General features: G+C 48.1%; 2 protein-coding genes across 2 annotated transcripts; one reads left to right on the plus strand and one right to left on the minus strand.

Moving 5' to 3' along the window:
- Nucleotides 1-6,695: 6,695 nt before the first annotated feature.
- Nucleotides 6,696-9,927, plus strand: LOC133909031 (uncharacterized). The gene is made up of 3 exons (XM_062351300.1): nucleotides 6,696-7,494; nucleotides 8,630-8,951; nucleotides 9,171-9,927. Exons 1-3 carry the CDS (start codon nucleotides 6,974-6,976, stop codon nucleotides 9,399-9,401), a joined length of 1,074 nt encoding a protein of 357 aa, XP_062207284.1. The 5' UTR covers nucleotides 6,696-6,973; the 3' UTR covers nucleotides 9,402-9,927.
- Nucleotides 9,928-23,402: 13,475 nt separating this feature from the next.
- On the minus strand, nucleotides 23,403-24,850 carry LOC133910140 (transcription repressor OFP2-like). Its single transcript, XM_062352654.1, has one exon. The coding sequence runs from the start codon at nucleotides 24,642-24,644 to the stop codon at nucleotides 23,565-23,567; it is 1,080 nt and encodes a 359-aa protein (XP_062208638.1). The 5' UTR covers nucleotides 24,645-24,850; the 3' UTR covers nucleotides 23,403-23,564.
- Between the last annotated feature and the right edge of the window lie 1,940 nt (nucleotides 24,851-26,790).

A 26,790-nucleotide genomic window follows, 5' to 3' on the forward strand; every position in this document is an offset into this window, starting at 1 on the left:
TTCAGTCCAGTCCATGGCACTGGTGTCGGTGAACCAGTGACGACCACACAAATAAGTGCGAAGAAGTCCACAAAAGTTCGTGGAGATGGGTAACATATCGCCACAGCATTGTACAAAACTTCAGGCAATAAGACAGTCTCTAGTGGGAGAAATGAAAACGAGAAGCAACTTCTGGGGGCGGTCGGTATTGCAAACCCCGACCACCTCAGTACATCCGATTTTCTTCTGGCACCGACGCTAAAAAATCACAGGAAAAATCTTGGATATCGAGAACAGATCGCCGCACCATCCTACAAAATTCCAGCTCTAATACCATCTATAGAGGGAGAGAGAGAAAATAGAAAACCTGCCAGGGTGGTCGGTATTTGAACCCCAGGTACCCCAATTTTCATGTCGTTGGCTGTGCGTGCGCCTTCAGACTGCATGCTTGATTGCTGCTTTCTGCGGTAATGGCTTCGACAATGGACGGGCCGCGCACGGAGCTGGTAGATCGGATACGGACCGGGATCGTTACTGGATTGCATCTCCAATGCTCGAGTGCTCCATTGTTTGCGTTTGGTATTGATCCCCCTCCTGTTACTGGAAGTGTCCCCGGCAGCATACATACGTGCCATCTTTTTTCTTCATCAACTGCTCGTATTTTCGCTCCCGATTCTTTTTAATCGGAGATACTTTTTTCCCGAAAAGGTGAGGATTACCACGGAGCTTCCCCCGCCGCCGTTGAGGCACAACAGGAACTGATTCGCCACCTTCAGCCTGGACACGACCTGAGACGACACCGACTAGTGACGGAGCTATCAAAATTTCGAGGGGGCCAAATAATAAAGCAAATTCAAAAATATTTAAGGGACTTCTCAATTACGATGGTGTTGGCGAGGGGTGTTTGGTTTTCTTGCTGTCTCTTCTTCCTTCTCCCTCTCTTCTTCCCCATATCCCCCTTCTAATCAAATCACCTCCATGTAGCACATGAGCTTGATTTGGGCGCAGAGGAGCTCGATTTGGGGACATATGGGTTCGATTTGGCCACTATTGTGCTGGATTTCGTGGTGAGAGAAGAAACTGAGAGGAGAGGGCAGTGAGACAGTCAATCTAGCACGGGATTCAATAGCAAGGAGCTCAATTCTAGAGGCTAGAAGGTCGATTCAGGTGTTGTAGATCTCGATTTGGTGGTCCGGTAGACACCATGGACTTAGAGCTTTCAGAGCAACGTTGCATACCTATATTAATTTTTTTGTTAAAAAGGCTGAGGGGCACGACCTAGGTTGGCTTGGCCCAAGCTCCATCCGTGTCAGCGACAGTGACAGCCTCGACAACCCTGCGACACTTGCGGCGTCCAACAGGAGCCATGTTAGGAGCCCGTCGAACACGCAAGACCCCAAGGCGGAGGATGACTCTGGGAATAGTGGGTTGCCGTCTGTGGTGTTCGCGGAGAGCAACACGTTCGCGGAGAGCAACACGGTGGCGATGTCTCCACGGCCGCACTGGCCAGTGACCAGGTTGTACGGGCTGGCGATGCAGGTACAGTGCCCGTCGTCTGAGCCAGGTTGTTCAATGTCACCGTTCGTTTGCGCGCAATTGGCCATGTAGTTTCTATTGGCAACCTTGTACACGATGGAGTGGCACAGGACCGTGTGATGCGTGCCATTACGCGGATGCACTCCTCGACCAGAGCAATGGGCCACCATCCTCGATGGAGATGGTGTAGAGGAAGGTGGTGTGGTCCTTTGCGAGGAGGGTCACTATGGGATTGGAAGCTGGCCGTTGATTGGCGACAATTGTTATCGTTGGAGGCGACACTAGCAGTAGCAAGAGCACGAGCAATGGGAGCACAAGTGAGGTGCAATGACATGTTGGAGACGTTGTTTTCCAGTGGTTTCCTCATCGGCTTTGTCGGCACACGCAACCCCAACATCAGAGCAGCATGGGAAAATGTTGTGCACAGCAGGACCGTCGACTATAGGAGCAGCTTAGCGATCGGATAGGCGCACACCAGCATCGTTCTCGAATCTTGATGGCCGAAGACGATGCACGCTTGTACGTGTATAGGTGGAGCTATGGAGGGATCTTTTAGCAACCTTGCTAAGGAATAGAGCTAGAGGGGAAAATCTGAGGAAGAAGAAGAAGACTAGAGGAAGGAGATACACAGTAGAGAGAAGGAATGTGAGAACAGCAAAAGCTAGGAAGGAGGAGTTGGTATCTATCTATTCCGATCGATGCCTCTGCTAGATGCATTTGTTGCCTTTTTGTATCCCTTAGCCCAGTAGCCAGAGGGGTGCTAGCTCGGTACCTAACATTCCCCTCTTCTTGAAATGTGGCTTGCCCTCAAGCTGCTGTCGTCACGTCGCCAGGATCCCATGGAACGTCCAGGTCATGCAAGCTGCGCACTCTGATGTTGTTATTGATCCGGCTGGGGAGCTTGGACGCGATGATTGACCACATGATATAGAGCAAGCAAATGATGTGGTCCTCCTGCTCAGTGTACCCCCCGTGCTTGATGTCATTGCTCAGGTAGTTGAGCCACCGGAGGTGCAGCTCTTGCCGAAGCAGTTCAACCCTACTTTCTGTGGCAGGGCGATCCAATAGCCACTGATGACGTGCCTCTGGATGTAGGTCCTTAGCTGCTCATCCTCCTCTGCTTCGTCCTCATGGCACCCACCAATGAGCATCCTCTAGCAGGACACCTTGATGCCATCGCCACTCTTGGCCTCCTTTGGTAGCGCGCGGCACAACCACGCATCCGTGGAGAGGACCAGGAGACCTAGATCAGGCGCACCAGGAGGGCGGTGTCGATGGCGCGTGCGAGCTCCCTAAGCTCGTCCTTGTGCTCGGTGAGGTGCCCGCAGAGGTCGGGGCCGTCCATCACGAAGCATAGCAACTCGAGCTCGAGCTCGGAGAAGCTAGGGATGTGGGTGGTCGGGTGGAGTTGAGACCAACCGCTTCGGATTCGATAGTGCGCTATGCAGCGATGAATGCGGAGAGGGGTTGAACTGCACCACGGCTAGCGCATACAGAGTGGTGGCGGGCCTGTTCAAGAATCACGTTATCACGCTCCATGGTGGGCAGGATGGCGTGCGTCACCGAGAACAATGGAATGCCCAGCATGCGCATGAGATCCTCCACTCTTCCGCTCTGCACCACGCTTCCGCGCGCCACCACGTCGTCACCAAGGTCGGAGTTGCCGTTGGCGAGCACCTCCATCCTGTACAGCTCAGCGACGTGGCAGGACGCGATGGAGGCTGAGCTCGCTGGCGACCATGTATTCAACATCTTCTTCCTGGTTTGTGGACACGATGGTGGTGACCACTGTGACGACTACGGCGTCGGGCTTGAGGTTGTTGTCTCCATGGCGTACTTGAGGATGTTGACGTGGACAGGGATGATGTGATCGGAGGTAGCAAGTCTTGCCTCGAGGAATGCAAGTGAGCTGTGGTGTCTGACGGTGTCGGTCGTGGTGTCGAAGGCCTCGTGTACCATGTTGAAGCCCATGCGACATTTTGCCGAATGGTTGGTGCACACCGTCCAAAATGCTGACGTAGGTGGGGGCAGAGTTGGCTGTTTTTGGGGAGCAGGCGGAGTCGGAGTTGGTCGTGTTTGAGGAGCAGCAAGTGATGGCTTTGGCTGTGGAGGGAAAGCAGCTGACAGAGTTAGCCGTAGACGCAGCTCCCAGATCACGCGCTCTGATTGCGCCTCCACCTCACGCTCTAGGTCTGTTGCGCCCTTGGATTCCTTCATTACTTGCGCACACCAGTGTGGGTGGATGATGCTAGTAGAGAGCACGTCCGAGAGACGACTGTTGTGGTCAGTGCCGACGTCGGTGGCTTCGGTGAATGCGGCGTGTTTCACGCTGGCATCGGATGCGGTGTCGAGGTCAAAGACGTAGTCTGACTTTTGGATCCCACGCTCGATGGGGTGCGGCACGATGGCTTCCGGGATGTCAGCAGTATGCTGGTCGGTGGCTGACTCGTCACTAAGTCAACGTTGGGGGCTTTGGAGTCGGAGGAGGTGATGGAGATGTCGCCGCATTCCGCGCCGATGTCGGAGTTGGGCTTGGTGGAGTGGATGTCGCTCTTCAAAGCAGTCCACCTATCTAGTCGCTCCTCGAATCCCTTGAACATCTTTCTCATCTCGACGAGGATGAGGGTGCAATCTTCATCCATCATGGTGGTAAGGAAGGGTAGTTCTGATACCAATTGTTAGTAACATTGCTAATGAAAAGAGCTATAGGGGAATATTTGAGGAAGAAGGCTAGTGAAAAAAGATACACAGTAGAGGGAAGGGAACAAGAGAACAACATAAGCTAGGAAGAAGGAGTCGGTATCTGTCTATTCTGATATGTATTTGTTTCCTTTTTGTATCCCTTGGCCCAGCAGCTAAAGAATTATCAACCTGGAGCCAGCCGGCGTAGTGGCGGGCCCAGGATTTTCAATTTGGGTGTACATACCCGTCGCGTTGCCGCCACCCTGCTGATGGCGTCCGCACCCGCTGCCGCCCCCGCCGTCGCTAAAACAGTGCAGGGAAGAAACGTGCCTTTCTAGATCCTCTCTGAAAAGAATAATCTGAAATAACATACCCATTTTTTTTGTTTATTTCTTACTTTAATGTTAGTACATGTGTATTTATCAAGAAAATGTCTAGTTTTCCCCTGGAGAAGAAAATATAGTCTTGCTGCCGTTAATTGCACCTCAATGGCTTAAATTCATAGACATGCTCGAGGAAGGATTTGAGCTTGCTGCTCGCATATCTTAGTAGGATCGATACTCGAATCTCATTTGTACTCAACAAATGAAAAACATGTGTGGGCTTTTGTTTGTACGTACTGTGACACATTTCATTTCAATAAATGCAACAACTTTATACTAGTTTACACCAAAAGGTGGCAAGAATCCACGGTACGAAGTTAGGAACACAGGTACCTGGCTGCATGGGCGGAACCAGGACAAAATTTTAGAGGGAGCGGCGGCCCGGGGGGGGGGGGGGGGGGTTGTGTTTGCTTAGCAAACAATTGTATAGTTCAAACTTTAAAGCATGTCTTACATAAACATAGCATTAAAAAATATATAAAACACATCAAGAAATGGGCATACCACAAATTTAGCCTAATATTCTTCAATCGCGACAATAGCCCAATATTCTTTAATCTTCATGAGGAGAGATCTATACATAAAATACGGTAAATTAGCGATATAAGAATTTCTTTCTAGTTTCAAATAATTATAAATATTAGAAGAGAAAAAATATTTTATTCATGTTGAGAATTGAGAAATTCTCAAGATCTTGTTCTAGCTGTTGGAAAAATAGACATATCTTTCTGGTTAGAACTTAGATTCGCTGCATATCTAAATATCTAATCTAGTAAGCTTAGTAATATAGCATAGTAGCATATATTCAATTCACAGGCTTACAAGTCACTGTCACAGCATATGAACGAATACCAAGAAATTTATATCGTTTAGGCTTTTAGCTAAGTAGCTACTGCACAGTCTGCATTGCATATGAACCAACCAATCTACCAAATTAACCAAACCAAGAAATTTTATACCTTATGCTGTTCACTATTCTGGCTACTGGCTAGGCTCTCTGCTCTTGGCTTTGAGTTGATGAAATTTGATGAAATGATGACTGAAAGTGACATTGCAATTCTGCAAACCACACTGCAAGTCTGTACTTGAATCAGGGCCGACTTGAATACTTGATGACTTGTGGTCTTGAGCATACATGAACTCGCCCCTGCGCGCATGCGTGCGCGGCTGGACGTGCCCGGCGCCCCTCCTCACTGCGCCGCTGCTTGTTGCTCGCCGCGCCACGCCTGCTCGGCTGGACGTGCCCGGCGCTCGCCGTGGCACGCTGCTGCTCTCTGCGCCACAATTAGGATTTAGGGATTTGAATGTTTGGATTGGGGATTCCACATTCCACCGTGCGACAGGCTTGGCGTGACTACTTGAGAGAGGACAATCAAAGATGGGCTGGGCCGTCTGGTGCCTGGCTTGCTGCAGAGTTGGTCTGCCATGGCCGTGGCCCGTGAGTTGCTAGGGAGTTGGCCCAGGTCACTAGGTGCACTCATCTTCTTCCAGGAGTAGAGCACCGAGCACTCATGGTCAGCGCCGCAAGTTTGCTTATTATCTAATACTTATACATAATAGAATATATACTAAATTTTTTGCAAAAAATATTTGGTATACATCTTTACACCCATGACTCAACGTGGGCCCGCCCCTGAGCCGGCGCCAGCTTGGTACCTAACAGGATCCTGGGTGATCCGGGTTGATGTGGGCTTGGCAGGTTCGTGCTACGTGGTGAATGAATAAGCAATCGACCAAATGCAAGACGAGTAAACCGGAAGGCCGGAGCTCACGGCTGGTTGCCCGCGGCCTCTCGCCGGTGCTACTGCCTCCCCGATGAGCAAGAGCTGTTTGTCACCTGAAAACGATCGCCACGCCGACGCAAGAGAGAGATGCGGTGCGCTGGCCCTGCAGCCTCGCCCACGGCCGCCGTAACACGCGGGATTGGTCGCGGCAGTGAGTGATGGGAAAGAAAATTCTATGGGGCGCGTGCTGCACAGCCCTTTCACTGCCTTGAGCGAGCTCCATCAGGCGTCGGTCATTTTGTTTTCCTGCGAGGACAACTTATGCTATCAATGGCGCTAGTTCGGTTATGTTGGGCCTAATGCTAGCTTCAATATCCGGCGTAATGGTAGCCTTCCCACACCGCCACCTTCTCCCGTCGAGACAGTCGTCGTGCGTCCACTTTCCCACCGCTTCTCCTCTGCACCCGCGATCGAATCGTTGCCGGCTGCCGCCATCGAGCCATCCACACTCCTCATCCGACGGCCACCATCATCTCAAGATCTTTTCCACGGCCCCGCTGTTTCTTCAATCCCACGCAGCCGCGAATACCAGTCCACTGCCAAGGCACCAACCCGACAGAGCACCTTCCCTTCCCCCACGGTCTCCCGCCCACCTCCCTCGCCGGCGGCATGACGGCGACGTCCAGGGTCCCGCGGCGCCCCCGCATCCGCGCCCGCGGCCTGCCTCCCGCGCCTACCCCGATCCGCACGGCGCGCGGCTCGCGCTCCGCCGCCGCCGACGAGCGCGTCCTCGCCGAGTTCCTCGAGGCCTCCCTCCGCGTCCCCGACCTCACCCTGCCTCCCAAGAAACGCTTCAACTTCCCTGCGCCGCCACCTGCCCCGGAAATCGCAGCGCCGGCCCTCCTATCCGGTGAGGCCACCGCCACGCTGACGACTGTGGTCAGCGCGGCCGCGGAGGCCGGCGCCTTCCTTGTGGCCGGCGCGGTGGAGGCCGGCGAGGTGCTCGAGGCCGTGGAGGTGTCGGAGGCGGTGTTCGCGGCGCCGGAGGAGGTGAAGCGCGAGCTGGGGATGTGGTTTCAGCGGAGGGATCAGGTGGCCTGGGAGGAGTTCTGCTGGTTCCGTCCGGTGAGGCCGGACGAGGATCGCGCGCTGGACGCGGCTTTGCCCGGATCCACGTACCGCGTGTTCAGGTACGTGCCGATTTATACCGCCTTGCAGTAAGTTTTTGCCTCTTTCCGCGTCGCACCTGCGCAGCTCCCGTGCACATCGTGCGTATTGGCAGACAAGCTATCTAGTCTAGCTAGGTGCAGGCATATGCAGGAAGTTTCAGAAGACAAACTCGATCAGAGAAAAAGGGTCAATTTGAAACTAATTATATACGGTGGATGATCCGATCACGTTTGGTTGCAAAAAGAGAGGTTACATGATATAGCCTGGCTAGGTAGAAGCAGACTGCAGGAGCCGTATAGCTCTTGGGAAGAGTGTTTGGTCGGCTATATAAGCAGATACAATAACGGATGCAATGAATTTGTGAAAGTGTTTGGTTGCTTGTATGACTGTATGTATTAAACCTGTGACTTGAAACTGATGAGTAGGTCCCATTGACATAGTAGCTTATGCAACCTGCATCCACCCAGCCTAGATACGAGTGAAGCTTGATTTGTGCGAATTGTATAACCAGGATGACTCATGTAGGCTGCATGCGTCATGTAGGCAACCAAACAGAATTCTATACGAAAATGCATGAGGAGATACAAGTTTCTCGTATATGCAGACTCGGATGCAGCAAACCAAACAGACCTACAGTGTTCGTGTAACTTTTTCTAATTAAGGAATAAAGATTATCCCAACCTCTGTATCATGGGATGCACATAACCGTTCATGTAACTACATAAGTTTTCGTCCAACCTCATAGTAGTATTATGATTATCTAACTTTGTCATAAGCAAGTTTAAAATGAGTTCGTATCAAGAGTGAGTAGTGGCTGGTTTAGATGATTAACCTCGAGGCCAGTTAGCTAGCTGACCTGTTGAGGCGGTTCTCGTGTGTTGGTGGCTTTGCACGATCGATATTGAATTACCGTGATCGATATCATCTGATCAGCCAATCTGGTAAGCACTGCAAAACATGTAACCATATGACCATAGGTAAGGGATCAGTTGAGTGTGTCCTACATATGTTTGACTACCCCAAAGGCCCAACGATGCAAGGAGTGGACGGCCCGTATAGATATATGCAGTACATACACCAATTTGTAGCTCAACGGCCCATACAACTCTATGTCCGTACTGACCATACTCACATGAGATCTTCCACTTTTGCTAGGGAGAAGATGGATACAGTCGCATCGAAAATGGAGGACATTGCAAAAAGTGTCATCAGGGTTCTGTCTGATAATGTCAAGAACCCTAAGGATTCTGCTCTGTCCAGAGAGGCCCCATCGATTCTACGCTTGACACTGTATAACTGTAACATGTCAAAAACATGTTGGAACGAGCTTGGCAGCACCGATCCTGCTAACTCGCATACTTTGAGCATCCACCTCTCTGGGCGCGATAGGCAAATTTGTCTCCGAAACCAGGGAGGCTCAAACTTTTTCAGTTTACCTGCTGGCTCTATGCTTGTTACAATCGGCAAGCAGATTCAGGTATCATGCTTATTTTTATTACCCTCCCTGCAAATTGAAAACTGTCAAGATGCTGAAAAATTGCCGAATGCAAAGTTTGCTCATAAATGCCTTAATCCTCTGTTGCAAAATGTGAAGCATGGGTCGTAGTGCTTGCTCTGCACCCAGTTGACCCATGTATGCTCTTGCCTGATGTTCTGTTCCAAGTATGAAAAGTGACAGTGTTTGCTCTGAACACAGGAATGGTCCAATGGGGAGTTCAAGAGCGCTGTTGGTGAGGTACTGTTTGAGATGACCGAGGAACCAGACCCGTTCATCTCCCTGGAACTCCTGTACTCTCCAGGAGACCTGCATCTTTCTGAGGTTGGTCGGCACGCCAGGTGCATTGACCGTCCCAAGATCGTTTCTTTCAGGGACCAGATACTGGTAGCTCTGGTTCTGCTCTCTTTGTTTTATCTCTTCTGGTGCTGAGTGTATCCGGCGTCCATTTAGACTGCCTCTGTCAATGCGTGATCTTAGATGTCCGAGATGGCTTATTTTTACAGCTTTTCTTGGTCCCAACTGCCTGCCCTTCTCCATTGGTTGATTATGGAGATTGGGGAAACACTGCATGGATTGCGGTGATCACAGGTGGTTTTTTTTTTTTCGATTGATTCAGATTGTTTTTTTGTTTGATGAAGAAAAATACAGAATAAATTGGGTAAATACTGCTTTCAGCTCATCCCAGTTGAGGAAAATGTTATGGGATTGACTGGTTTTTTGATTGAGGGTGTTGCCTTTGCGATTGCGGTGTTGCTTTTGGAGCAGAATCTCTTTAGTACATTACTGAATTATGTATGTAGTAGTATATATTTTTTTGCTCTTATGGGCTGTGGCCTGGATATAGGGAAGTGTTGGCATGACCTTGTAATGTAAATCTATTCAGTGTATACGGTATACCTGAAGGAATCTTGTAATTATTTTTCAATGAATAATGAAAGAGCCCTTTTAAACTGCATTTTTGTTCTACTTGTTGCTTTTCCTCGTCTCCGTAACATTGTCTATCACCTGAAATGACCGTGCAAGACTGTGTAGCCTGCCACGGATTTCTTTTGCTATACTTTCTTCCCCGGTTTCCTCATGTTGCCGGTCCAGAAAATGATGAATTTCCTACTGCTTGCCAAGTGGTGCAAATCGCACTGATACTGTTATTGCCGTGAACTATTGACGATAGATTTCCCAAGTAGTCAAGTGCGTTCTGCCTGTCGTGCGACTGCTGACTCGTGTCGTACTGTCATGTCTCGAGCTCGTAATCACGGTGACTGTGTGGTACTATTGTCCTTCATCAGTGACAACAAAACGGCACTTCCGATTCAGACTAATCACCCGGAAAGACGGTACTGGTGCTGTCGCAAGATACAAAACGAGCGTCGTACGGTGAACTGTAACCACCATCCCCTACCGCCCTGTAACGGGGTCACGGCCGGTGGCCTCGTGACGAAACGGGGGTCCAGATGAATTGAACGGCCACCTGCAGCGCTCTCCCTCGAACTGCAGACAAACACTGGTCTTCACCAGCTCGTCTCGCACCGCGACGAGCCACGACACGAGAGTGCAAGAGCAAAACGGCAGGTCCTTGTCCTGCCAGAAGCATCCATGCACCGCCCGGCCTTCACGAACTGCGGATTGATCCTGCAGCCAGGTCGCCGAGCCGTGACTACCCCTGTGAGGCTGCAGTGCTCGCGTTGGCAGGGAGGATCACGGCGTTTTCTCTGGACCATCACACGCTGCGTGGACGTGCGGTGAACGCATGCACTTCCGCTGTGCTTCGCGAGCCTTTTTCACGGGCTGATTCCAGCCGGTTCTGGTTCTAAGCGTTGGCTTGTGGGGCGCTCACCTGAAAGAACCACGACGTGCGACCAAACCGTCCTCGCCCTCCGTTCGTCTCCGTGTCCAGCAACGCGCATCTGGGGCCTCCTGACATAAATGCGGCGATGTCTTGAACGATCTGCTTGGGCCTACGAGAAACCTTCCCCACGAGCCCCACAGGGGCCTGATGCCAATCTCTCAACGCCCACCGTCCTGTCATCCTGTTTGTTGTATGTTGCATCTTGCTAATCATTGCAATCATTGCCGCCATCTTTGCTTCTTTTTTAAAAAAACTGGCCATCTTTGCTTCTTCGAATACTCAGTTTCTTTGTTCTCCTTTCTTTTCTTTTGTTGTGTCCTTCTTATCCTTGCATGAGGAAGATAGGAACAGATAGTAACATTGCTTCGGGCAATGCACATTTTGTTCAGTTAACATCATCCCATCCGTCACGGTTGGTAAATAGACCAATTCTGTTACATGGATATGGGTAGGCAGCATGATGGCTGAGGAGTAAACAAACTCTACTGTCTATGTCAATCTGGTACAGTGGATGCTTGCTTTTGCAGTGCGAGCTCTGCCTCCTGGGAAGACTGATGCAGATCAAGAGCAGCGCCATGCTCCTGTGGTGTTCACTGGAACTTATCTAGGCGTGAGTCAGTACAAAAGGGCACTCTTACTCCCAGAGTCCTACACCATTGAAGTGCTTCTGTAAAGGCAATACTAGTTACACTACACATCCAGTTGGATTCCTGAGAGATGAACAGGTGACCCTAACGATTCAGGGGCTTGGTTTTTGAGCCGTCTATTAAGCCTTTTTATCTGCAGTGAAGGTGAATTAAGCTCCGGCCTCGCTAGCTTCTGCCGTTCTTGCTCCCGGATGTGATGTCTCAGAGTTAAGGCCCTTCACTGACTAATCGCTGAGCGGCACTGCGCGATTACAGGTCTCCGGGGCTGTAGTAAATGCCCGACATGTATAGCTGCAGGGCCTTTTGTCAGGCTTGCATCTACTACTGTGCAATGCATGTATGCATGTTTGGAAGCTGCTTCACTGCTGCTCCTTGAATACTGTTTAGTGTTTGACACTGGATGTCTGGAGTCTGGATGGCATGTTTGAATCTCGAACCAGTAATTTTTTTTAAAAAAAAATGGAACCTGTGAAGTAGTTGGCAGGCATGAGCTTTAAACCATCCACGCAAAATTTGCAAGAACTGCAAGAAGGGAGCAAATTGCAGCACATAGCACGAATACTTGAGACTTGTTCATGTAACAGGTGGTCATACGGCGACAGTAACTGCAGTAACCAAGCCGTAAATTCGGGAGACAGACTGCGGTGTGCCCATCACTGTTGATTGGCTTCGGAGCCGCCTGCCTCTTCTGGCCCCAGCCGAAGCTTCTTCCAACAGTAACCATGGGTTTAGTACGCAAAAGAAAGCTGAAGAGTCGATATAGGAAACTTCTACTGTACCACACTCTCCCTGCACATATATGTATGTGATTCGAGTACCACATACTGGAGAACTGGATGCAAGTTGTGCATGCCGTACCGTACGCATTGCGTGTGGATTCAGTGGCGTAAGTGGGACTACGTTCCGGTTGTTGAATACTGTTCGCGGGTATTCGTGAATCGAAGACCATGTTCGGAACATAGGAATTCCGCAGAAACTTTTTTCGCGACCTGTCGGAAGGAGTGAGATTTCTGCTGAAACCATGTAAACCTTCTACTGAATTTAAGCGAACCTTTCAGTTGGTTCTTGCAATTGGGACACCAGTTAGGTTGAGATATGCAAACAAACGTTCAGTCACTTCGACGTGAACAGACGTCCCTCCCTCGCATCAGACGCTTGCTACAAATTCAACGGCTGTCTCATAGTTGCATGATGTGAAGGCGGTGGTTGTTTCCAATCATGCCGTATTGTTTGCTATGCCATGCAGATGGGGCCTCGTCTGGGGCCATATACTGCACACTGGGACAAATGGAGTAATGCTAGATGCTACTACAGCTCCTGGAACCATTTAAAGGGTATCCCATGTTCTTGTGGAAGGAGGAAGAGGAAGTAAGACCTTGGGTGGTCTGATCCTCTTGTCCAGTCGTTGTCCTTGATCCCGGGCAATGCGGGCTCCACTATATGTGCCAACTGAGTTCAAGCTTAAATTCAACTAACCGAATTGGCCTCCTAATTACGCTTCTAGATTTGAAAATACAATTATGACTCAAATTTGTATGACACCCAAAAAATAATTATGTTTCTTATACAATTTTAATCATTTGTAACATATGGTTTTGCGTAATATACGACAATAGAAAATGTAATATTTATATAATAATCGATGCACATAATAAAAAATATACACCGTTCACCATTTCTCTCTACTAACAATGGAATTTCTAGATCTTTTATATGTATATTATTATACAGATAGATTTTTCCAATATCTAGTGTTTGTGTTTGTTAAACGTCTATCATGCATGCACGGAGGTTTTGCTTGTGCGGTCATAGTGCTGCTGGCCCCTAGTACGTGCTACTTGGAAGGCAAACCCTTAAGAGGAGCAAACACCTTTTTTAAATCAACAGGCAGAAGATCTATCTATTATATTGAATAAGAAGGAGAGGTTGAGACCGACCAAGGTACAACAGATAGTTACTTTCAACAGAGCAGCGCTCAATAAAAAGTTAATTACATCGGTTTAATTTGTGCGAGATGTTTCGCTCCGCCAATCGCCCATATTCGAAACTCCTCTTTGATCTTGACAATCGTCGCGCCCATGGTGGATGCCTTGTGCCTGAAAATTCACGTGTTTCGCTCATTCCACAGGATCCAGGTGACTAGCATCAAAATAGATTTCATAGTTTTTTTTGGAGTGCCAATGGTCTCGACGATTGCTGACCAACAAGCATGCATTGTCTCAGCCAATGTCTAAGAGTCCAGGACAATCCCTGGCATAGAAAGCCACTGTGTGACGGAGTCCCATACCCGTCTGCTGAATCTGCACTCAGCGAAGATGTGAAGCACCATCTCGTGACTGTGCCAACATAGGGGGCAATAGACATTGCTCTCCCATTGTCGGCTCGCTAGCCTGTCAGAGGTCCATAGGCGGTTCTAGATGGTGAGCCAGGCGAAAAACTTACATGTGGGGGGGGGGGGGCAAGCCAACCAAATTAGCGTGTGGAAGTTTTATTTTGTCGATCCGATGAATTGCGCCTTATAGGAAGAGCTTGCCGTATTCTCCCCTGTGCCCATGAGCTTCCAAGCGATGGCATTCTGGCAATCCGCCTGCAGTTGAATGGCGTTCACTTGCACCCATAAATGCACTAATTGCTGGAGGGCTTGAAGGCTAAGCCGATGTGTCGGAAAATCACGTAGCTAGGATTCGTCTAGTAGGCATCCTTCACAGTTTGTTCTTTTTCTTGGTGATGTTATAGACGTCGGGTGTGATGTCCTTTGGCTTTCAACCGTCAAGCCAAGCTGCCCACCAAAAGGAAGTCTTGGTGCCATCCCCGAGGGTGATTGTGGTTGCCACAGCAAAAAGGTGTTGATCGATTTGGTCACATGGGATCTCCATGACCACCCAGGGTTTATGGTCAGCTTTCCACTCCTACCAAAGCCATCACAGTCGAAGGGTCCTCGTGAACCCATGCAGGTCTAGGATACCCAAGCTTTCCAAACTTGTGGGTCATGAGCACCGCTTCCAGTTGACATTGCATATGGCCTCGTTGCCAGCCCACAAGAACTATTTCCTCTTTTTATCAATTAATCCAATCATCCCCTTTGGCACCTGTAGGGCAGTGAGGAAGTAGATTGTCTAGGAGGACAATACTGACTTGACTAAAGTTAGGTGCCCTGCTGGCATTAGGTTCTTGCCTCTCCACGTGGATATTTTCTAGCCAGCTTTGTCAACTAGAGGCTGAAAGTGAACTCTGCGCAGGCACCAGACTGTGAGTGGCAAGCCAAGATATCTGATCGGGAAGTGTGATCACACGACAGGAGGCTTCCAAGGACATGATCAAGGTCGATGCCCTCGCATCTTATCGGTGCAAAAATTATTTTTTGGAGGTTCGTTCGTAGTACAGTGGCATCACCGAAGCAATGTATGATCCACGAGAGATAGTCAACATCCTCTCGACTCGGTGAAACGAAGATCGCCACATCATCGGCATAAAGGGAAGTTCGCAACCGGGCATATCTACCTCGGAGTGGAGTCAAGAGGCCAGCCCCCATCGCTTTGTCCAAGATATTGTGTAGCGGGTTGATTGCTAATATAAAACAAAGGGGCGAGAGCAAGTCTCCCTACCTGAGGCCCTGGTCATGTTGAATCGACAGGGGTGGGATGCCGTTCATAAGGATGCATGATATCGAGGTGGTAGTCCCAGCGGACCAAGTCGAAGGCTTCGGCGATGTCTAGCTTAAAGAGTAGTGTTGGGGGTTTTATTTGATGTAACCGATGGCATAATCCCCAGACGTACATGAAGTTGTCGTGTATGTTACTGAGAAACCAAGTTGAAATGTGTCTTAGTTTTCTTGTGATGAGTGATTGATATTGTCATTTATTTGGTTTGATGATTTTCGGTTTTGCATGAGCTTTGATGTGATTTGAATTGATTTGAGATTTCATTTGAGCATATTGATTATGGACTAATTGGAATTGGAGTTGGAGATATATGGTTGCTTGTCTCATGGTGTACAGATGATGGATGCAACTTGGCGGTCGACGGCGGGATGATAGGAGCAAGCGGAGTGCTTGGTGCGAGATGATCAAGGAGGTCGGGCGGACTCAAAGGTGATCCTAGCTGAACATGTGGAGGTCAAGCAAAGCATTGAAGGCGGATGGAGACGGCGTGTTTACAAAGTCAAGCGAAGGGGATGCCGGTGAAAGTGACAAGGCGGCCTGAGGGATCGGGAGTGGGAGAGACTTGCTGGCAGTCAGGATCGCATGATGGAGTACACGCATCGATATCGAAGCGCTTGCTTAAGGTGTAAGTAAGGCGGTGAGTCACGTTTTGAGAAGCATGAAGGAAGTTTCGCGGTTTGGTCTCAAAATCGTGGGAGGACTGGAGGATTATGTGGTACCATTGCGAAGCTTTTGTCGAGGCGAAGTTAAGTCGTGAAGGCGTCGTGGCTGTCCGATGAATGGAGAAGAAAATGAACCAAAATACTCTCAGTGATAGATATGAGTGCACTACAAGAGAGGGGTATTTTGGGAAAAAGCTAGAAAACTTAAAGCCCAAGTTTCCTAGGACTATAAATAGAGAGGTAGGGCTAGAGAGAGCTTCGAACTAGCCACTTGAGCCCCCTTATGCCACCTATTTGAGAGTCTTAGAGCTAGGGTTTTAGAGGAGAGAATGATGAGTGCTTACCTTATGTAATATGTAAAAGTTTTGAGAGATAAATCTTTGTAATTCGTCTAAAATAGGGCTGATCTCTTTGAGTAATTAAGTTTATATTTTTTTGCATATGCTTGAATTCCCCTCCTTCTAGTTTCTCTCTATTGTTTCCCTTGCAAGTTTGCAAGTTTTTCGGTTTTCGGTTTTTGATTTTTGATTTGGTTTTTGGGCTGAAATTTCAGCACCTTATCATATCATTCTTCTTGTTGCTAGAGGCATAAAAAATCACATACGAGTGTATGCTCATGGGTCTTGAGTACCATTACCTCTAGATCATCAATTTGGAGAGGTTCCTTTCCCGGTGATCTTTTCTTTGAGCTGCAGTTTTTCACCTTTGTAGGATTATTTTTCTTGATGCTAATGGCTTAAACACTCACATACTCATGTATTTGAGCGAGTCTTGAGTCCCTTGCCACTAGACTATCATCTTGGAGGATAACCTTGTCTGGTGTCCATCTTCTCTAGTTTCTTTGAAAGTTACGAGTTTTTGTGCACAAAGATAATGAAATGGTCTTGAATGGAACTTATGGTTCATATTACATCCGTGGAGTCATGTTGCCTTGAAACTAGTCTTCTTGCTTTGTCTCTCTAATTATTTTGCTTCTGCTTGAGCGTTTTGTGGTGTGTTGGGTGAGAAATAGGAAAATGCTATCTTTGGATGCGATGTTTGCTCGCTTTCATGGGATTGTTAGCAATCTTCGATCAACTGGTGTTTTGCCCTATTCTAACCACAAGAGAGCGATCAAGCTTCTCTGTGCTCTTGACCGTAGCACATGGGAAGTGAAGATCTCGAGCATTGAAGAGTCTCCAAGTTACGACACGTTGACTTATGATGAGCTCTTTGGCAAGCTCAAGTCCACCGAGATAGCCAAGGTGACTCGAATCGGTCTCGATAACCCCCTGTCTTAGAACATAGCGTTGGTTTCCGGATTTGGTGGTGGCAATCGGTCTGCAGCTGGCTTTTCTTGTGCTAACACTTCATCTAGTGGATTTGCTTTGTCTTCCTTAGTTTCTGTTACAGAGGAGCAGGTGGACGCGCTGGATGATGAGGATCTTACGCTGATTGTGAAAAAGTTCACCCGTTTCTACAACAACCACCGAGACCGGAGGAGGGATAGTTCTCGTGCATGCTTTGAGTGTGGTGACACTACCCACTTCAAGGCGGACTGCCCCAAGCTCAAAAAGAGGGAGGACGACGACCACGACTACAGCAAGCACAAGAAGAAGAACAAGAAGCCCTTTTTCAAGAAGAACCACGATAATATGGTCAAGAAGGTGGCTTCTAGGGCGTTCGTGGTGGCTCTCAATGACATCGACACTTCTTCTAGTGAGGAGGATAGCTCGGAGGAGGATGAACCGCAAGCAAGAACAAGAAGAAGGCCAAGAACTTCACCGGACTCTGCTTCATGACGGACGACCACAATGACGACAATGACCCTGAGCTGGATCCCTCTAAGGTGGCAGGCGGAGGCCTAGAGAACAAGTGGCTCATCGACTTCGGTTGTTCGCGCCACATGATCGGAGATTCATCATGGTTCTCCAGCCTCACCCCCGTTAAGCGACATGAGTACATCATATTTGGGGATGATCGGAAAGAAAGGGTGAAAGCCAAATGTATGATAAAGGTGAATGAGAGTTTCACTGTCAAAGATTACACGTTCTCATCATCTAAAATCAAATTTTTGAATGAAGCTTCAAGCTCAGTGTTCTGTGCAGTGTGTTGCATTCGCGCTTCAGCTTGTTCCCAGTCTTCTACTATGGTGAGCATTTCCACCATCTCACTTGACAAACTTGTTTTCTCTCTTCAATTATCCTTCCAGTAAAACTAAAGATAGCCTCAGAAAAAACTGTAGATACGTGAACCGTTAATAGATCTCGTGCTAACAGTGAAAGCATCGAATAATTCATTATGTGTTCATACCACCATTGCAGTATGTTGAAGTTTTCTTATTCATGGTTGATAACGTTGTTGTCGATGAAGATAGTTAGCTTCTCTCCGTATGTTGAGCGCTCGTAGACAATCGTGACAAAGAGTCTGAACTTCTTGATGAAAAACCTCCACCAAATATTTTTCCTCATGTTATCGTCTTCTTACTTGTTGTGGATGCTAGTGGAGGTCGTTATAGGCGAACTTCGCCGTAATTTGTTTCATATTTACTATAAACTTTAAAAACTTAGAACGAATATTAGTATAATAATTAGAATAATCGTGACCAAGGAGCATCACCTAGAATTTAGATAACTCTATAGAAAGGTACAATTTAGCTCTAAGATCTAAAATAAAGGAAAAAGCGTACAACAAAAGAATTTCTTTCCAAAACTTTCAGAATTTAGATTTCATAGAAACTGCACAATCTCTTAGAAGATTATAATTTTTATAGATGTTTAAATGAGTAGCAATTTTAATAATATTATACACTACTAAACAAGATGTTAGATAATAAACTCCTGATAAACTCACGGTTAAATCATAAAAAATTCAAGAAACTCTAGTATCCTTCCGGCAACATACCAATGTGCTTCTATGAGTAAAGTGTGACCCCATACTAATGATAATGTGTATGAATAAACACACCAAATATACTCTTATATGGTACAATATTTTTTTAGCATCAAGAAAGTAGAGTTTCATCTTACCAACATGTCCACAACAAACTTACGCAGACGCATACCCATCGCAACACAATACTGCTTATATGTTGCAATTCATTGTTTAGAGGAGCTCGCAAAAAATATTGCAGTTTAAAAATCGTCTAGGTATTGCGACAACCTTTTAAAACGGATTTTACTATAAAATTGATAATATGACAAACACAACATTGATGTAACAAGAAAGATTCAACATATATACTAAACAACGGAGTAAGAATATTCATTGCTCTAGAGTTTGCACTGATATTATCTTAAGTGATAGAAAATATTTTATTTGTGAGACCAAAGTTTTCAACTACTTGAGATATTTTTTCAGTAATATTTTCACCGATATGCACGTTATCAATCAACCAGAAACTTATTATTCTTTTTTCTAATACCCAATCATTATTAACAAAATAAGTAACCACACTAGATAATCATCTCTAGTTCTACCTGTCTATATGTCCGAGGACAAAACAATTGAAAATGTACATGTTTACAATATTTCTTTAAACTTGCTATGACACGTATTGTGGTATTTTACCATATCTCTACTAGTTGTCTATCTAGAAACATAGGTGAACCTAGGATTATAAACTTGCTTAATGTAATATTCAAATACAACAAACTCAATGATGTTGAGTGATAGATCCACTCTTGCAATGAAGCGGCATAGCTCTTTTCGAGCATTGGGGGAATCATACTCTTAATGAGAAACATAGCCGTTGGGGTTGTACTGCAGCGCCGTCTACTTCATGGTTACTCCACTCTTTCACTTGCAAGTTGTGGCGTGCCTCTTTGATTGTCCTATTCCACCTGAGGGCTTTGCAGATAATTTATTTTTGCAAATATAACACTTAGCATACCTGACATTTACCCCGTCTTCCTCTCTGCAGATCTTTTCAAATTCTTGCCAAACTTCGGAAGTAGTTGCTCTTGATCATTTAGAGCCGGTGCTTACTGACGTGTGTGCACTTGTAGAGCCTAACAATGGAGGTGCTGCTGGAGGGTCACTGTCAAGTTCATAACCTGTAGCATTGCTATCAAAGGAGTTGTAGTCACCTTCGAGTCCTTGAAGAAAAAAAATCATGATTAATGGACATATTATCATGTTCACGACCACCAGCGTCCATGGTTAATGTCGAATGACACTAAAAAAAAATTCAAATGTTCAGAGTTAAAAATAATCAAATAACAAACAAAGAATAATGATTCAAAAAATTACCAAGATTTCTTCAAGACAATATGACGAGGGTGTTGAAATTTCTTAGATTTTTTGCAATAATTCAAACTAATTTTGCCAAATTATTGCAAATTTTTAGGAACTTTGAGACAAGAATGAGAGAAGGAAACAAGAGAGCAAATGTTGTTGCTGGTGTGGAATGAAAGTGCATGGTGGTTCCCTATTTATAGCTGAAAAATGGTGATTTTTGCCAAAAAAAAAAATTTGGCCCCAAACGGTCACAAAATGGCTACAAAATCCAAAATTAAATGGGTTAACGGATTAAACGGGCCGAACAATGTCCATTCAACCCGTTAACCCAATCATGCCTACACGTGCCTAGCCGGGCCACCTGTGCCGACCGTGCCTCTCCGGACCGACCCCACATGCAACTGCTCTTGGCGGGCCACTACCGTGCCGTGCCTGACGGGCCAGCTGTGCCTGTACAGGTCCAGGTGTGTTGGGTTGTGCTCATGCTGGCCCAGGCTTGGTCATGCCTATGTCGTCCTGTCTCAGCCAGGTCGTGTCATGTCGGCACGTCGTACCACACGCTTAGTCTAGGTATGGCCCGTAGCATCATGTCGTGCCATGCTTACGTGTCGGGCATCAGGCTGATTCAGTAGACACGATCCATTTAGACAGCATTACATATAGATTAGATTGAAATCACCTAACAATAGCTATTTGGTGTCAAGTGCCGGTCTTTGTGAACTAACCTCCTGAAGGAAGACAACCTTGTGCCTGTCTCGCGCTGGCCCGTACACGGCTGTGAGGGCCACTCTTTGATGGTCACGGTGGCAGAGGTTTGAAGAGAGAACCTAACAAAGTAACAAGCCCAAAGCATGTACTACAGTGCTAGTACTTCTTGGAAGTTAATTCTTTCCTTGTGATCTGCACATACAAACGCTTCGCATTGCTGGGAATGGAATCTCCAGACTACGTAACAAAAAACGTACAAAATCACAGTCCCTCATGGCCCTCTTGTACTCAGAGGCTGTAGAAACGTAGAAGCAGTAGCACTGCTCAGTGTTCTAAACTTGCTAGGCTTTTTGTCTGCAACTGGTGTCGCCGTTGTCCCTTAGCTAGTTTTGCAGCCTACAACTGCGAGGCTCAAGATCCCAAAGGGGGTAACAAGCATTCAAGAACAAGAACCAAAAATGAGCAAGCTGCTCCAAAAGGCTCTTATCGAAAGGAGGCACTGCGTCAACAAATCTAAGAGAGTAAGAGGTAAAGTACCAGGAATTTACAACTGTATCAGTACTGAAAGTTGATTGATGCCAAAATTTCAGATACAATGAAAAGAAAGCATGAGAAGAATTTTAAAGCATTTACTTGATCATACTGATATGTTCTCTCTCTTTTTTAGAAAAAATATCACGCTAAAAAATAATGCAATTTTATTGACATTTTGAATTTATTTAATGGTGCCGTGGTAGGCAAGTATTATTTCCCTTGATGTTTTATGTTGTCGATCTGGTTAAGCATATAAATCCAAATTACCTTACTACATTACCAATATAACTTTGTGTGTGTGTGGGGGGGGGGGGGTCGCCAGTGGGCCCTCGGCGCCTCTAGCTCCGCTACCTAAACCTGAAGGTCCACCCTGAAGGCAAAAATCAAGGAGATCGTGCTGATTTTATCAGTAAGTCATTACGGTCTCCAGAACCCCTGGAGACCTCGCGCTTCGGCCTTCGGATGGACATGGAGACTGAAGCCTCCAGAACCCGAGGACTCACGGAGGCTAAAGACCCCTGGAGCCATGGGGGGAAGCAAACGACCCCTCCAAAGACCAGCGGGATAAGGTCCATCGGTCACTAACTACCTAACACGAAGTGATTGACATTTAATGCTATAATTGTTGGAGGCCGACCAATCGAACTAGACGGACCTATCACTGTAGCTGACGGACTAGTCGTGCACTGAAGCCACCTGGTATGGTTAGATGATGTCACCAGAGTAATTGGAGGTTGACTTGGCCTGGATAATGTTTTACTAGGTTAACCGTCAATACTAACGTGTGGACATCGTGCCAAAAGGTTTTTTTTTCGATCACACTGGATATTCTCTTTCTCTTCATTTTATCTCTAAACTTGAACCACCCTAATGGACTCGGCTCTCACCGCACACTATTCATGAAAGACATTACTTATTTTTTCCCTAACACTTAATAAGACTATAAACACAGTAGCTAAAGACAACTACGAGATGGCTACTACTATATTTTTGCTCAAATACGCATGGATGGTACTACTACGGGATTGATTCAGAAACATCTGTAACTGAATGGAACCGATTTCTCCGACTTACCATACAGAGGTGGATAATATTATGAGTAATGCTATGAGCTCGGTGAACAGTAACATGAGTAATTTGATGTTCGTAAGGACTGGTTATGAGGTTAATGTTCGTAAAATACTGCACATAAGATTACTCTTTATACCATTATTGTTCACAAAGTCACTGTTTACAGAGGTAAGTCACGGGTACTATTTATCCCGTGACTTACCTGTAAGTCAGAGGAGCTGATTCCTGAATGAATATATGTCTTTTATTGCATCAGTACTACACTATTACTGTTGCATACAGTTCCTCCCCTACGACGCTGAGTTCTGAACGTAAGGATTGAGGCACTACGCATTCAAGAAACAACAGGCAAGGACCCCAAATTAGGTCCTTGTCAAATGCTGATTCATTTAGCACATCGGTCTCGGATGCTCAACCAACTTTAATTCTTTAAAAAAATGATATACGGTTCGGCACCACCAGGTACAAGTAAACAGTATATTCACTGGTCACTACTACCTCCTGCACGCTATAGGAGTACAACTGTACAAGGCAAAGACCCAGCGCCAACGAACTTTTAACAGCATGGATTTTTTTTTACTATTCAAGCTTTTTTTCGTGCCTCCTAAATTTAAGTTGCCTGAAATTTTGGAAGGTTGCAAACGGAGAACAGTGACCAGATTAGGGGAGTTAGGGTTCATGGAGGATTCAACGGCGCCAGTAGTTAATATGATGAGAACAAATTTATGATGGGTGGATGGAGCGAGGTTGGGGGAGCAATGGGAGAGAGAAGAAGCGGAAAAACACAACGAACAACAAAAAAGGAATCGGGAGGTGGAACACAATCTGTCCACCGTCGGATTGAAATCTAACGGCAGACATCCAGCAACCGAAAAGTCCCTCATATTTAGGCAATTGAGAAATAGAATCTCCCTTTTATTTTTACTCTTTACCCTTAGACTGGCTCGCTTATTATTCTCACCCTCCAGTGCAATCTGCACCAGAGTTGGTTTCCAGTTTAGTACTGCACACCCATACCATATCAGTTACTGTTTACTCGGTACAGCATCTTACAGTCCACATAGGTGTTAGGCTCACCAAGGTAAAGAGAAGAACAGCATGGTTTCACAGGATTGGAAAATATTTGCTTACCCAATTTAGGATCATTAACTGGAATATAATTACGATTTACAGCCACCACTACCGGCACGATGGGGTCGGATGAATTCGTCATGCAAGAGTGCATTGCATTTGCATGAGCTCTGCTACATCTTGATGTCCGAGAGGGTGGCCCAGATATGCTCGAACACCTCAACGATGAGGTCGTGGTACTCCTTGGCGTTGAGGGACAGGTAGCACGCCAGGAGGTCCTCGAGGTCGGCGGCGGTGCGGATGCCATTCTCGGCGATCATCTCCTCCATGGACTCCCGAAAGTCCCTCCTCGGGTCCCGCGACGACTTCACCACCGCGAAGCTCTCCGCCAGCGGAGGCTTTGTCAGCGCCGGCGAGCGCGCGGTCGTCATTGGTGGATTGCACTTCTTGGAGGCTACGCGGGGGGTGTTCGCGCGCGTCTTGAGTCGGCGCGCCGACGACACCGACCGCCTCGGCTTGAGCTTGTTCTGTTCGGGAACTGGAGCGGTTCTTCGGGCCGCGTGCGTGAGGACGTCGATGTGCTTGTCCTCCAGCTCGGAGCCGTGGAGTTCTTTCCTCGCAGGCTTGGTTACGATCGGCGGGAGTACCTTGTCTGGCCTCTTCTTGGTCCGCAGGTCGATGATGATCTCCGTGGCAGAAGTGATCACCTTGCCTTCGAGCTTGTCGTCAGCGCGGATGGCAACCGTCGGTTTCTTGAGGTCGTCGTTGTCTTCGTCACTGTAACCGACGAACCTGTCTCGGCGGCACGGTGGAGTGTCGGGCGCCTCGACCACCACCATCTCGGGCCTGCGCCCGCAGCGGCAGCCGGTGGAGACCGGCGAGGACACGAAGCCGCTGCTGCTGCTGACCGACGGCGCCAGCTTGACGGACCGCCTCCGGTGCCGCCGCCTGGACCGCCTCGGCGGCGACAGTGGCAACGGCGGAAAGTGCGTGTCGGAGGCCTTGGGGTGGAGCGGCGAGCCCACGAGGTCGCCCGCCCGCGGCGTGTAGTAGTGGGACGCCCTGTGCGGGAGCCAGGCGCCGTGCCTCGCCGTGCTCGGGACCCCGCAGGCCCTGCCCGACCGCGAGACGACCGCCGACGCCTGCGCGACCCCGCGGGGGCTGGCGGCGCCGCCCCGGGCGCGCATGTCCCGGAGCTTGAAGAACCACGCGTTGGGGATCATGTCGGACAGCCGGAACTTGTGCCTTCCCATGGCCGGTCTCTGCTCTTACAGTGGAATGCAGTATGACGAACAACTACAACAACAAGAAGACGGATCGCGCGTGTACTGCTACGTTTGCGCTGCTCCTCTTTGGTGGATTGCTGTTCTGCGTAGCTTGCTCTGTACGAGGAGCAGAGGTGCAGCGAAGGAGAAGGAGAGATGACGAGGCGAGGCGAGCAGAGTAGGGACGAAGAAAAGGGCGCGCAATAGAGTCGAGGATAGGGGGCGACGTGAGGCGCCTTTTGTCGTCGCCCCTCCCGCCTCTACGCGTCGTGGGCCCCCACCGCATACGGCCGACGCGGCAGCCTCCGGCTTCCGGGTCACGCTCAGGCGGTCAGGCACTCAGGCCAGGGAAACGAAGATGCGGCCATGCGTGAAGGAATCATTTCATCCAGTTGCTTGGCGTCGCTTGAGTTACGGAGATCACATTGTACTGTTACGGATTGCATTTTTATCAGAAGAACCGCTCTGTTTTTTTGTTTTGTTCTGGTGATCTGGTGATGTGAAAGCCGGATGAAAATTTCAGGGATAGGGGGATGAGAGGTGCAGGGAGTGTTGGTCGGAGATGGGTCTGCACGTAGGATAGATTGGAATGATGGCTGCATTCTTCCTCTTCACTCTCCGGCCTTTTAACTATGCGTGTCTTCAGCGTTTTTGTCCGGGAGTCGTTGTTGTTTAGTTGTTTTATTCCCATCACCTGCAATTCAACCAGCAGTGCAACAGTAGTTGCCCAGCGCTCGTGCAACTGATCAGTCTACGAAGAGTAAAAGAGACTCGCGTCGAACTGTGCGTGCTGATCGGGGGTGAAGCGCGCATATTCAGAACAAAACGCACAACGCAGAGAAATTCTGTAGCCGTTGAACTAAGAGCCATCTGATGAGTATCCTAAAGACGGTTCATCTAAGTTTGTGCTGCACGGCTTTTTGGGGCAATGGTCAAGTCATGCTGTGCAATACGATCTCTGTTCCTTGGCTTGCCATGAAAGAAAACCCCGGGTGCTAGCTTGACTTGGCCTGCGTAGCTTCCGCTGGAAACGAGCAGTGCGTCTTCTTACACGCTGCGTTACTGACTGGTCCGGACCATGCTGTAAAAATAGAACACAGTCCACAGAGCGCGTGTCTTTTACACCAAAGACCGCCAGAGGTTTATCCCGTAAAAAGGAGTCGTCATTTTTCAACCGCAGCCGTTTGAACAAACTTATCTCCAGTGAATCAACAGAGTATAAATATGGCGTTATAGTAACGGTGTGAGAGGATTGATGGCCGCTTTGTGCTTAGCGATCACATAACGACTGATCGACAGGTAAATATAGCTTCACAATCCATTGTGAGGAGTTTGTGATCGTTCGTTTTATCCAAATCCCTAAACCAAGGGATCTGCACCGCAATATATCCCTCAAAAAAGATATCTGCGATATAATACGAGCTAGCAAGCCGTCGCATCGCACCACACAGGGTAGGGATGGCAACCGGTTAGATCACACTACACAGGATAGGGTGACGAGTGAAATATTATGTCTATGTCTATACCCGCTAGGTACCCAAAACCCGCGGGTTGCCCGTGGGGACTGGGGTCAGCTAGGGGCGACGCTCGGGATGGCAACCAGGGAGCAACACTCTGGAATGGGGCGGCCGGTGACAGTGGCTAGGGAGCGGCACTATGATGGGGGCGGCCGGTGGCGGCAGTTGGGGATGGCGACGGCCAGTGGTGGCAGCCAGAGATGGTAGCAGCTGGGGGTAGCTCAAGGACGGGGGTGACAAGTCGGGTTGAGGGTGGCTCGAGGTCAAAGGCAGCAATGGGTGGTTGGGGATGGTGGTGGCTCGGGGTCATGGGTGGGCGGGGACGACTCATGGTGGGGGTTGTCAAGGATGGGGAGGCTTAGGGATGGGGGCCGACTGAGGGCAACGATCGGATTAGGGCATGGATGAGGTGTGCGTACGACGGCTAGGGGTGGGCATGTGGCATGGAGTACTGGAGCGTCTGCTGTGCATGTATTGAGATGGACAGTATGTATTGAGATGGGCTGAGTGAAGAGGTAGGGTTAGCATGAGATGGACTGACCGCAAGTATTGAACCGTGGCATGTTTAACGGTGTACCTGTGGATACACGTGGATAGATTAAAATACCAGTACTCCA

Source organism: Phragmites australis, chromosome 2 (assembly GCF_958298935.1).
Source record: "Phragmites australis chromosome 2, lpPhrAust1.1, whole genome shotgun sequence".
NCBI classification, from domain to species: domain Eukaryota; kingdom Viridiplantae; phylum Streptophyta; class Magnoliopsida; order Poales; family Poaceae; genus Phragmites; species Phragmites australis.

Coding starts and splice junctions, on each gene's coding strand:
- LOC133910140 (XM_062352654.1), bottom strand. CDS start 24,644: ATGGGAAGGCACAAGTTCCGGCTGTCCGACATGATCCCCAACGCGTGG.
- LOC133909031 (XM_062351300.1), top strand. CDS start 6,974: ATGACGGCGACGTCCAGGGTCCCGCGGCGCCCCCGCATCCGCGCCCGC. Junction 7,495..8,629: donor TCCACGTACCGCGTGTTCAG/GTACGTGCCGAT, acceptor CACTTTTGCTAG/GGAGAAGATGGATACAGTCG. Junction 8,952..9,170: donor CAATCGGCAAGCAGATTCAG/GTATCATGCTTA, acceptor CTCTGAACACAG/GAATGGTCCAATGGGGAGTT.